At 33.2% G+C, this 13,794-nt stretch overlaps 1 protein-coding gene across 1 annotated transcript; it reads left to right on the top strand.

Annotated features, from left to right (window-relative positions):
• The first annotated feature begins 2,909 nt into the window (after window positions 1-2,909).
• On the top strand, window positions 2,910-7,227 carry LOC105956231 (F-box/LRR-repeat protein At3g26922). The gene is made up of 4 exons (XM_012980076.2): window positions 2,910-3,138; window positions 5,509-6,390; window positions 6,471-6,611; window positions 6,806-7,227. Exons 1-4 carry the CDS (start codon window positions 3,091-3,093, stop codon window positions 7,109-7,111), a joined length of 1,377 nt encoding a protein of 458 aa, XP_012835530.2. The 5' UTR covers window positions 2,910-3,090; the 3' UTR covers window positions 7,112-7,227.
• Window positions 7,228-13,794: the final 6,567 nt, after the last annotated feature.

The raw sequence follows: 13,794 nt of genomic DNA, 5'->3' as shown, positions 1-13,794 counted from the left end.
AAACGAAAAAAAAGATGTTAAAGAAAGAAAGAAAGAAAAAAAAAAAAATCGAAAAAGTCAACGCCGGAGACCGGTGGCGGAAAAAAAAAAAAGTTAACACCGGAGATCGGCTGTCAACGGCTACCTGACCACCGGTTCGGTTAGAACCGGAACCGGAACCGAAACCGAACCGGGGTCCACGGTTTTAGAACCGAACCGGAACCGGTTTGACCGGAATCGGAACCGGAACCGAAAAAACCGGTTCGGTTCCGGTTCCTCATTTTCGGAACCGAGAACCGACGGTTAGAACCGCAGTTTTAACCGATTGAACCGGTTTTAAAAATAAAATAAATATATATATATATATATATATATATATATATATATATATATATATATATATATATATATATATATATATATATATATATATATATATATATATATATATATATATATATATATATGCAACGAATATATGCAGGACTAAAATTACTAAGTGCAAGACCTTACTTGATGCAATACCAAAATATAAATAAACTTACTAAGAGCAAGACTGGAAATTACAAATATAACCCCAATATTGATTTTGATACTATTCATTCAAATTAGACATAATTACTATTGCAAGACCAAAAAGAAAAAAAAAAAGAAAAAAAAAAAAAATAAAGGAGAAATTGAAAAACGAGAGAAAGGGATGTTGTAGGGGAAGAAGAAAAGAACACAAATCCGCTGCCGAAGAATTGTCGCCGCCCATCCGCTGCCAAAGAATTGTCGCCGCCCAACCGCGGGTGCTTGAAAAGGAAGAGAATAAGAATATGGAGAAGGAGGAGAAGAAGAAGAAGAGAGGAAGAAGAAGAAGAAGAAGAAGAAGAAGAAGAAGAAGAAGAAGAAGAAGAAGAAGAAGAAGAAGAAGAAGAAGAAGAAGAAGAAGAAGAAGAAGAAGAAGAAGAAGAAGAAGAAGAAGAAGAAGAAGAAGAAGAAGAAGAAGAAGAAGAAGAAGAAGAAGAAGAAGAAGAAGAAGAAGAAGAAGAAGAAGAAGAAGAAGAAGAAGAAGAAGAAGAAGAAGAAGAAGAAGAAGAAGAAGAAGAAGAAGAAGAAGAAGAAGAAGAAGAAGAAGAAGAAGAAGAAGAAGAAGAAGAAGAAGAAGAAGAAGAAGAAGAAGAAGAAGAAGAAGAAGAAGAAGAAGAAGAAGAAGAAGAAGAAGAAGAAGAAGAAGAAGAAGAAGAAGAAGAAGAAGAAGAAGAAGAAGAAGAAGAAAATTCGACCTGTACATGTTGAGTTTTTGGTGAAAAATCTACATTTAAATGTCGATTTTTTGGCAAAAATCAAGATGTTGATTTTTTGGCGAAAAATCGACATGTAGATGTCGATTGTTGTCACAAAAATCGACATCTAGAGTTGATGTCGATTTTTTGCTAAAAAATCAACATCTAATAGTCGAATTTTGTGACAAAATTCGACATGTCAATGTCGAATTTTGACTGTGCAAATTTTCTTTTTGAAAACTTAAAAATCGATCACCTAACTATAAAAATACATTCATTCATAGTTTGTTTTCTATTTTTTTTCTATAGAATTCTCCATATTGATGTCTCGTGACTCCATAATGTTATCATTTGCATGTTTTAGTAAGATTTGATGGTTTTGGGTGTTGAGGATTTTTGGAGAAGATGAAGAATTTTTCTTTTGAAGAATTTGTGTGAAATGGGTTTGTGAGGAAGATGAAATGGGTTTTGCTTGTGTGGTCTTGCACAAAGGAAGTTGTGGAATTTTGTAACTGTGGATTTTCTATTTTAGTAAGGGTATAATAGTCTTTTAGTAATTCATTTGGTGAAAAATTAGATTTTGTCTTCCCCTAAGTAATTTTTGCGATTGCATATAGTCGCCGCCATATATATATATATATATATATATATATATATATATATATATATATATATATATACATATATATATATATATACATATATATATATATATACATATATATATATATATATATATACATATATATATATATATATATATATATACATATATATATATATATATATATATATATATATATATATATATATATATATATATATATATATATATATATATATATATTAAGAACCGGACGGTTCTACGGTTCTAAACGGGAACCGAACCACAAGGAACCGGATTTTTTCGGTTCAGTTCCGGTTCCTCCAAAATCGGAACTGGAACCGAACCGAACCGTGGCCTGGTCTATCAATTGCGGTTGACCGACAGTCAACGGCGGTGACAGACGAATTTGTCCATAAAAATGTGTTTTGGGTCAAAATTGAATAATTTGTAAAATTTAGGGTCAAATTGAGGTTAAATTAAATTAAGGATGAAATTGGAGCATATTAAAGTATGATGGGCTATTTTTGTCTTTTACAAAAATCTGGATCATGTGTGGACTTATTTGTAAAGGAGTTTTTTGTCTGGATCTCTTTATGAATAAGTACTCATTGATGGGCTTATTTGTAAAGACCCCTAGAATAAAAGATCCCATTGTACTTTTCTAGTTAAGATATAACAAAAATAAAATAATAAAAATATTTATGAAATATAAGAATCTATTAATTGCAAAATCCCGGGGGTATTTGTGTCTTTTTATATTAAGTCAATACTTAAATGAATAATAGGCCAAGTGTACTATTTAAATAATTTCATAGGGGGTTTTTGCTAGTTTACTTATCACAAGAGGGATTTTGCTATTTACTAATTACACAGGGGTACCTTTTGCAGTTTACTCAAAATTAGACGATCTGCCAAAGAAAAAAAAAAAACAGATTTTGTATTATCTCTAGAATTCTCTTTACTATCTCACATAGGACATCATAGGAAGTTTGGGGCTGGAAAAGAGTGCCGAGAGCGGCCCAAGAACAATTATTACTTATTAGTTCTTTTCAAATCGTTAATTATTAAAAGTTTAAAACTTAAAACCACAACACCCCTTCAACAAAGAACAAAAAGAAACCACCACACAGGAAAAATATTTTTAGCGCCTCAATTTTTTGTTTCCTATTCGTTTTTGTCCGAAACTCGCACCGTTTTTGTTTTTGTTTTTAAACAGTAATCCAAAATTCGTACTTGATGGCGGGGAAGCGAGTCAGAATTGGTGGGAAATTTCAACCCAAGAAGGTGCGCGCGCTCTCAAAATTGATGTTGCCTTGTTATCCGTTCAAATCGAAATATTAAAACTTTGAGGTAATTGCAAATACCACCCCTGTGTAATCTCTAATTGTCAAATACCCCCCTGTGGAAAAAAAACTCACTAACTCCCCCTTATGTTAACAAAGTCAAGGCATCCGGACCCCTGGAGGCAAATCGTGTCTCTCGCTCGCGGAATGTGCGATTTTTTATTCTATTTTCAGGGTGAAATGACATAAATACCCCTTTATAAGAGGAAAAAAAACCAGATTGATTTAATTATAAATAATCTAAAGTTATAGGACTAAATTGTAATTATCAAAACTGTTAAAACAAACATAAAGTATACAAGAAAAAAAAAAGAATAAAAAAAATGAAATCTGAAGGAATTCAATCGTCTTCTTCCCCAAATTTCTTTTTCCACCGCCTCCCCTTTTCTTCCACCAACCGCCTCCTCCACTCTCTTCTCGTCGGTGATACCGTCCGTAGCAGAGCTTATTCCCTCTTCGCCTTCATGAGTATCTCATCCTCCATCGCCAATTTCTCTTTGTCGCCGCAAAGTTCTTGAAGAACCCCACCCCTTTGGCATTCGTCGATAATGAGGATTTTCAGCCCTTGCGTTCTTCAACCACGGTTTTCTGGCTACAAAACGACGAATGCGGGGAAGTTTTTCCGACGAGATCTAAAGGCGCGGGCTGGTCCTAGGTAGGTTCGACGGGGCAGGCTTTTTCGGCCAAATCTTCCGACGAATTCTGAAGGTGGGGGTTTCGTTCGAAGTAGATTCAAGAGGGGCAAGTGTTTTCCGGGCAAATTGAACGGAAACACTTTGATTCCGGCGAGTTGTGAGGCATTAATATTGAAAAATATTAAGAATCAACGAAGATAAATGTCTTCTTGATGATTTAAATGAAGAATTATATATATATATATATATATATATATATATATATATTGTGTTTATAGCTACCATTTTCACTGTTGTGGTGGTGGGTATGGAGAAGATGGTTGTGGTGGTGGTGTAGCAGGGCAGCAGCAGGTTGAGCAGATGGAGAAGATGGTTGTGGTGAAGACCTTTTTTTTTCTTTTTTTTTTTTTAATAATTATTGTTATTTAATATAAAATGTAACAAACAAAACATATAAAAATACTATAAAAAAAACATATAAGAACTTTTAATATTACAATATATATTTAATTCTTGTTTAATTTTAATTTTAATTTTTAAGAATTAAAAATAAATACATAATATTTATTAAATTAAAGTGATTCTAAAATTTAGGTATTATACTTTACGAATTGGTAAAAAAAACCCCTAAGGGTATTTTTGTCTATTCACAGTTAGTCAAAGCCTAAAATAAAAAAGGGTGCAGTGTGCTTCGAAAACGTTAACACAGGGGGGAGTTAGTGAGTTTTTTTATTACAGGGGGGTATTTGACAATTAGAGATTACACAGGGGTGGTATTTGCAATAAGCTCTTAAAACTTTACCTTTTTTCCCAATCCATTGGTTCTTGTAAACCATGTTTGCGTTATCCATGTTAGAAACTAAACCCATGCAGCGTTTTGTTTTCTGATTTGTTTATTCCCCCCCTTTAATTTACAACTAAGTTGGTGTTTGCAAAAGCTTTTTGGTAAGTGATTCCAAACTTTTTGTTTTTGGCTCAAAACACTTTTCAAATGTTTGCAATACCAACGGTTGCTTCTACTTTTCTTAAAATAAGCTGATTTAAGATAAAATATAAAAAGTACTCCTCAACCAACTTCTTCTAGAAATAAGTTGCTCGCAATTGGCCCGCATGGATGTAGCTCAACTGGTTCCGAGGTGGTAAGTTGGTATAAAGTCCCAGAGATCGAATTCCCGCAGCCGCAGTGTTGGAATTCCAACTCCAATGGTTGGTTCCTTGTGGGCACCAGGTCCGGGTCCGCTACCTTAACGGGCCGTTAAGTCACCATGATTTACATTCCTCCATCAAATACTGACCATGATTTACATTCCTCCATCAAATACTTGTCAGGGGCCAAGGGATGGGGGCCTTGGGGCGAGGGATTTCGCCTTTTGATATAAGTTGCTAGCAATTGTTTTTCTTAGAGTTTGCAAACACCTCCAACTTTTAAAAATAATCACTTATTGTTGACTTAATTCACAATCACCAACTTCTACTTTCTGAAAACTTTTGCGAACCCCACCCGAATATTTAAGTTTTTTTCCAATTTGACGGTTGTGTAAGTTGTCAATAGGTAAAAAAATATACATTAACTCCTATTATTTTCGCAGTAGAGTTTTAATTCAAGCTTCATCGTTGGTAGGGTGTGGGTTTGTGCATTATTCTTTTAGTTCTGATAAGATTTTATTTTTTAATAGAGTGCAAAGAGATGCAAGCCTGGTAATAATGATCGAATAAGTGAGTTGCCGGACGATATTCTTGTCACTATACTACATCTGCTACCGTTGAAGGAAGCTGCACGTACAAGTGTTCTTTCATCACGCTGGATATACTTGTGGAAAAATATCTCGTCCCTTGATTTTGATGCAGAAAGTGCTTTGGTCAAGATTGCAGATGACCGGAAGTTAAGCAATGAAGAGGGCTGCAAGTATGTCAAATGGGTGAATTGCGTTCTCCAATCACATAAAGCATCCACCGTGAAAGAATTCAGAGTGTGTTTCGATTTAGGCCGAAAGTACAAGTATGCAATCACTCAGTGGCTTGAATTTGCGTTTGCGAGAAATGTTGAGAGGTTGGAGTTGGATTTTTCACCCAGAACTTATAGAGTAGGCACAGTGGATTATGCATGTTTTGTTTTCCCGAACAAGTTCCTTAAACGCCCTTCACAAAGTTCCTCTATTAACTTTAGATCCCTTAAAGAGTTGTGTTTTAAATGTGTTACTGTGAGCGGTGAAGCTATTGAGTTCTTTCTACGCAAATGCCCTTTGCTCGAAAAATTGGTTGTTCAGAACGCAAGTCAGATATCAAATCTTGAAGTTTGTGGTTCATCCCTTGCTTTAAAACACTTGAAGTTAAAATCCTGCTACGATTTGAAATCCGTTAAGGTATCTGCTCCAAATCTTGCTTCACTTTCTATTTTGGATGCGGAAGGACTCTTGCTTGAGAATGTTCCAGCACTTGTTAAGGTATCTGTTACCTCTATTATTGATCAATATTCTGTCAAGAATTTACTTCCAACACTTTCTTGCTGCATTTTCCAATTGGAGATTCTTAGCTTGAACCTGGATGACCACGGAAAGGTTAGACAACGGAGTTGTGCTTGTTATTTCTTTATTTTTCATTTACACATAATTACGTTTTGTTATGTTTTATTTCACAGAAAATATTTCTACCCATGTTTCCTCAACTTCCTAAACTGAAGAAGTTGGTCATAAAATTTTGGGCAAAAGGTGAGCAAAGTCTTATGGGACTAACGTCTTTGATAAGGGCATTTCCCAACTTGCAGGAATTTGTTTTAAAGGTATGTTTGCTTTCATGTTGTTAATATATATACATCTTCCATGTTATTTATTTTTTCAATTGTCTATCAAATATAATTACTACCTCTCTTTGTTTGTGCTTATGAGTAATTATATTTTCTGTAGTGGACCTTTGTTTTCTTTTACATAGTAGCAATATATTTATCTATTAATTTTCTTTTTTCTCCATTTGCAGTTAAGGGTGTGGGATCATTTGAGGTCAAATGAAGAAGTGAAGAATTCTATCAAGTGTCCCCACGAGCACCTTAAAGTGGTCAAGTTTTGTGGCTATTACGGTCGCTCCAGTGATGCTGAATTAGTCGGATACATTTTAGATAATTGTATGGCGCTTGAGAAATTAGTTATTGATCCACGTTACCCATTCTTTTTCCGTAGAACACCATCGGACACCGAATTAGTTGAGGAACAAACTTCAAGGGATTACGCTAAGCAACAACTTAAAGCACAAGTACCTCAGCACATCGAATTTGTCATTCTTTAAATTAATTCTATAGGCATGTATATTAGTGTTGTGGTAAGATCTTCCCAGGAGTCGTCTGCTCTAGTCGTTATTGATACTTTTTGCACTAGTCGTTATTGATATTTTTCATTGCAAAATTAGCACTAGTTTCCAATGTGGTAATCTAATTTGCATGGCCATTTTAGATTTTTTGGCAGTATCGTGGTCTATTTGACATAGAAATTCCAACTCTTCAATTCAGAATGATGTATGACGTTATACAGTAGGGTAAACTGCATAAAAAACCGCTACGTTACGGAAAACCCACCAAATTACCTTGTGTTAATTTTATTGCGTAAAATCCCCTGTGTTTTATTTTATCGTGCGTGAAATCCCCTATTCTGTTAAAAATTAACACCGTTAACTATTGAGTAGGTTTAATGCAAGTTTTTCGTAACACGGGGGGTTTGGTGCATGATATTTACAATAAAAGTGAAATTTATGCAAAATTTATGTATTTATTTATTTAAAATTTGAATTATTTTTTTCAAATTAAGTCAACCACATTTATTCAATCTTTCAGAGTCAAATTTTCGAAATTATAAATATAAAAATTTGGGATAATTACAATTTTGGTCCCTCAAGTTTGCACGTTTTTCACATTCGGTTCCCCATTTATCACCGTCAATAAAATACACACTAATGTTGTCACATTTTAACACATTTAGTCCCTTCGTCTGTTTAACCGTTAAGTAGTAACGGTCAACAGTTGAATTTGGGGTTATTCTTTGAGAAAATTGCAATAAGACCCCTGTATTCTTCCAAAATATGCTAAAAACCTCTAAAATTTTATCCAACCATAATTTAACCCCAATTTCATCAATTAACCAATTTTACCAATGACCCCGATTTTTCAAAATTAGGTAATCCGACGCTGACTTTCTTTTTAACTCCGTTAACTCTTTTTTCGATTGATCTTTTTTTGTCGCTGTTGACCGATGTTGAATGTCGGGTTAACAACGTTGACATTTTCTTTTTCTTAATTTTTATTTTATTTTTATTTAAATTGCTGAGTAACTTGAAAAATATAATTCTAAATAATTCAAAGTTGATAATCGGTGAGAAAATAATATCATAAAAAAGTCAAAATAAAGAAAAAGGAAAAAAGTCAACGCATCTCAATGACGAAATTTTTCAGACAAAAAAAAGATAAATATTAACGGCCGGTGTTAGCCCCAAAAACCGTTGTACTAGAGTGGTTATCTCATTCCAAGTTCGTCTTCTTCATATTTTTTTGGGAAGAAATTTGGGATGGACTGGCGGTTCCACGAAGAAAAAAATGAGGGAAATAAATTATGGGTTTTAGATTTTTTTTTAAATTGTATTTAGGTCCTAGAATTTTAGATAAAAACTTTGTTAGAAGTTTGTAATTTTAATATTACGATACTTGATATTAATGTAGTATTATTATTGTGTTATACTGTAATTGTGTTGATCGAAAAAAAAGGTCACCCGAAAAAGTTCGAAAAAATTGAAGAAAAATAAAATTCAACATTGTTAACCGAGAATACAATGTCGGTGAATGGCGTCAAAAACAATAATAAAAAAAAAGTCAATGCCGAAAAAAAAAAATCAACGACGGTCAACGGTCAGCGGTAATAGTGGTAAAAATCGGGGTCGTTTGCCAAAATTGATTAAATGATGAAATTTGAGTTAAATTAGGGTTGAATAAAATTTTAGGGGTTTTTAGAATATTTTAAAAGAATGCAGGGGTCTGAGTGCAATTTTCTCTATGAAAAATTAATTGGTGGCATATATCTTGAATACACAAGTAAAAGTAAAATTACATATAGTTATTTATGAAGAAGAAGAGAGATAGATACTTGATCTCCTCTATAATTTGATCTCTTTAATCTTAACTTTGTTGTTTTGAAAACGACAAGTAAAATATTTCACATTGATACGTGTCTTGAAGATACATATAATGGAAAATTATAAGAGAAAATATTCTCCAAGTTTGTGAATTGGAATGCTACCGTAGTAGCAATATTATGGATCTATATTATGATCATGAAGTGACAACATAAAAGCTCAAGTTGCACTCATAATAGCAAAATAAAGATTATTAATAGCATATCGTACTATACGAGTTGTGAGCTAATAAAAAACTCGTTCAATTGTTGTTATTCTTTGAAAGAGAAAACAACAATATTAAAACATCAAAGAAATATGTTGACATGAATAGCTATCATGGTGCTCAAGCTTATTCGCTATAAATTTTATCTCATCATTAGAAGTGAAAGAGAGATGAGAAATATGAAAAATGATTGGTCATATATATCCATTTCTCGATAAAGCATGTTGATAAGCTTTATCAAGCACCAATGGAAAACAAAAAGATATTGCGTTGATTTTGGAGCCATGATGTTACCAATTCAATTAAAGCTGCAAATTTCACTCCAAATCCATATCTATGGAGGTATGCACATGATTTTTTGTTTGGTGTTAGATGAGATGAAATTTCAAACCAAATGTAAAAAAGGGGATCTGATTTTCTTGTTAAATTCCAAACCCTATGCATATTCTTATTTTTCGAAATCTACAATTTACTACCAAATTTTCAAAAAAAAATAATTTTAGTCCCCCAGATTTGAAAATTTTACGATTCAGTCCAAAGGTTTTTCAGAATATGTAGCTCGTTCCTTTCATCATCCGCAATTATGAATATATTTCAGCATTTTCAGTTTTCAACGAAGTTTTCAAATTTTCAGCCTTGTCCCTAAGGTTTTTAAAATTTACAGTTTGATCCCTAAATTTTAAAAATTTACAGTTTGGTCCCTCGATTTTGAAATTTTTGAAATTTTGTCATTTATGTTCATAACCTGTTAGATTCTTAAACGTAGTTACTTTCATCTAGATAACATGCTATATCACATGGTTTATTTATTATTTATGCTATGCAATATTTTGCACCATAATGGGAGATATTTCCATGGCATACATTGTCAATTGCCATTTTAATGAGATACTTTTCCCACCGTTAAGGGGGAGATAAGAAGCCGGTTCTTGTATAACGGCGTGACTTATATGAAATGATCTTTGTCTCATCTAAATTTGTGCATGGAAATATTTAAGCACAAAAGAAAAAGGAATTCATTTACAACAATTTTAATGTGTAAATGGCTAGATGCATTTATCGAAAAAATGGTAACTTGAAATTATTACATATGTTGCAAATGAGTGCAAGAAAAAATGTACAAGAACACATTGCACATTATATTTTGCCATGAAAGGCTTATACACGAATGTCCTCGAAGGACAAATTTCACATTGCGATTGCATCGTGAATCCCTAAATGGGTGAAAATAATTATGGTACACAGCTAACCAATTACATTTATACAGATAAGAGGGGAAAATATATATGTTGGTTCGAATGATTAACACCCCAAGAAGTGGGTGAATATCGTGTAAATAAAGTCTTCTAGCGCTAGTAGCGTCATACTCTCATCCTATTACTTATCTCATTCATGAAAGGATTCGTCTTAAAGACGATGTTGGGGATGCCTCAACCAATATCCATTACTATGATATGAGAATACTTGCCAGCTATGGTTGCATAAATGAAATCTATATTTGGATGAGAAAATAATTGATGATTGCACGGTAGCTACCGAGATCATTTTAAATCGAACCATTATGTGTCAATAAAGAGTTGATTGCAAATAAATCATGGTTAGCTTGCTCTCGAAGTAAATAGATAGGCATTTGAGACCATTAGTTCTCAATTTTGTTGTTGTACCAATATACTATCTTAAAGAATTGAAAATTATTTTCGGATAAATATTCAAGTACCAAATTGAATTTGTTTATATTGAGTTTGAAAATAAAGTGGACAACTAGTCCTCAATACTCCCTCCGCATTCTGAAACTCAAAAGCGCGCATTTTGTACATGTAGGACATTTGTATTGAAATAAATAATGAGCTCAAGCACATAAAGTATTATGACAAACTTCATTGATGCAATAAAGAAAATTCTCTAAAAGATAAAAATACATGGTACATGAAAATATATGAATCTCTACAACAGATCGTACCCACAAATGCTACAATCCATATTTATTCTCTAAGGAGAATCCGGTACCGGAAAGTGAAATAGTGATATCTTGATTGATTTTAAAGAAATATGGGGAGTACTAAAGATCTTATCGAATAACTATATGTACAATTTTTTTATAATGTGAAGAGCTTGAAGCTCATACATTTTAATAGATGTCGACATCTAATTGGTCATTAAAAAATGCAATTGACCATGAGTATTTGAAATTATTCATGAAATAAATTGTACATTGACTTGAACTCAACACACATAAGTTGTGAAGTCTTTAGTACACAAGTGGCTACAATCATTGCGGTAAATTTGAATGCCGTTTGAAAATGTATTTTTATGATGCAATCATTTTATGACGGTATTCAAAATACTTGGCATGGCATCATATGGATGCAATTACCGCATATCTATATGATCATAAAATTAATGAAGAACTGATAATGCGTTGTGCATATAATCAGAGGTCTCGTGAGTTAGACTCTAGAAATGATCAATTTACATATTATCTTCAAAATATGGTACATTCACCTCAGTGAATACCTTGTTAATGATCAAATAATTTGACTTAACATTATCATGGTATAGATGTGAATGATCTAAATCTTGTGGAGACTCACGAAGAGCCCACAAAGACGGTCAATTATTTGGTGACATAATTTGAGATGAAAAATCTTGGAAGGGCAAAATTTATCTGGAAAAGAAGATCTATTAAATGGAATCTTTATCAATTAATACACATAAGAGATGGATAAGACTCATTCTATTGAGTGGCATTATGTTTGTCCAATCATTGGATATAGTTAAAGATCTTTTAGGCCCTCGAGAAGATAAAGAAAGAATTGCAAGTTCCAAAAGTGTAAAATGTGTACTACACTATCTTTATGGAAAATCTCGTGGATCTTAAAGAGGATATATAGTTGGCTATATCAAAATCAAAAAATAAATTATCATATTCATATATCGGAGTTTTGCCAACTACATCATTGGGAAGATGATTAAAAGTCATATGTCGAAATCAGGGGGAGCGTGATCAGCAACGACAACCCTGTACTCATTTTTCTTCGTCCAAGTTTTTGTCCCATAGGGTTTTCCTTGGCAAGGTTTAGCAGTGTCACGCTCACAAGTTTCAGATGGATATGTATTCCTTTTCCTTCGTTTAGGTTTTGTCCCATCGGGTTTTTTTAACAAGGTTTTAACGAGGCATATTCCATAAATGGTGGACATCCAAGGGGAGTATTGTGAATTCCTGGAGGTTATGGATGACCACCATTACACTCTCCATTAAACCCACATTACCTCCACCATTATTCATCGTTAAGGTCTTGTAACTCATGACCTTTGACTAGCTTTTCTAGACCTATAAATTAGGTGCAATGTATTGTATTTTGTAAACTTGAAGAGATAGAATAACATATTACATATTCTCCCTACTTTGTTCTCTTCTTCTTTGCATAGGATTTCCTAGTTTCTCAACAAAAATGACCATTTTTTGGGCTATTAGCGAGAACCCCTTCTAGCATTTTTTAGATAAGGATGGGTCCTGTCCCTTTTCCTTTATTAGTGATAGGTCCAGCTTTTTTAAATTCCCAAATCTACCCTTCTTTACTATTCTCCACTACTAATGCCTATTTCATTTTTTTTAATTATAATATTCGTTTATTTATTTAAAAAATAATTTTTGTTTCAATTATAATTTTTTTTCTCCAGTTTTATGTTTTCAAAATAGATTATAAAATTTCCGATAAATTTTTCAAAATCAAATATTTCCATAATCAACCATAAATTACTGAAAACAACTACTTTTTTTTGTTCGTTTATTTCCCGAATCGAAAACCACAAAAGTAATTGTTTTTCATAGCAGGTTTACTAAAAAATAAATCAACTACAAAATTAACGAAAATCAACGATAAAAAATAGAAAATCAACTAAAAAATCGTCAAAATCAACTATTTCCGCTTTGGGTTGTGCGCGTGCAGACACTTGAGGCTCGATTAAGACATTGTTCCGCTTTGAATCTATCTCCGCTCAAAACATAAAAGTTGTATAACTTTGAGTTACCGTTCCATAACATGGTGAATCATCTTAATGGACTTTAGATGAGAGAGTTATAAGTCGAATCGTAAACTCAGCCAGAATCAAACGGAACTTTCGGGATGCATGATATTCGACATGCCCAACGAATTATCTTCTTCCTTTTCTTCTGATTCCTAAACAAGGACTCTTCAAAGGCCCGATTCAAGCCTTTATTCTTCAATTCCAACACGAACATCTCCATTAATCTCACTCGCTTTCTCTTCTTCCAATTCTTCATCTTGAAGCTTGTCGAGATCGTATCATACTCCCCCACTTTAAAAGGATTCATCCTCGAATCCGGACAAATATAAAAAGGTGTATAAATGAAATCTGTCTCATGATCGATCCCTCTCTCTGGCAGTAATCTAAGACATCTCTCCAACTCAATGACATCCCTCCAAGTGCGATCTTGATCATTGTTTGGTTGAGGCAAGACAAAAGTTGATTTCACGATCACCACCATCTCATCAACATGCACAATGTGAGTTTGCACTTTGTTTAGCTCCTCCTTAGCTTCGATGCATGGCAGGATCATATCATT

Source organism: Erythranthe guttata, chromosome 7 (assembly GCF_056151865.1).
Source record: "Erythranthe guttata isolate IM_541 chromosome 7, IM_541, whole genome shotgun sequence".
Taxonomy (NCBI): Eukaryota; Viridiplantae; Streptophyta; class Magnoliopsida; order Lamiales; family Phrymaceae; genus Erythranthe; species Erythranthe guttata.
Note: the sequence above shows the minus strand (reverse complement) of the source record. Positions and strands in the feature narration are given on the sequence as shown.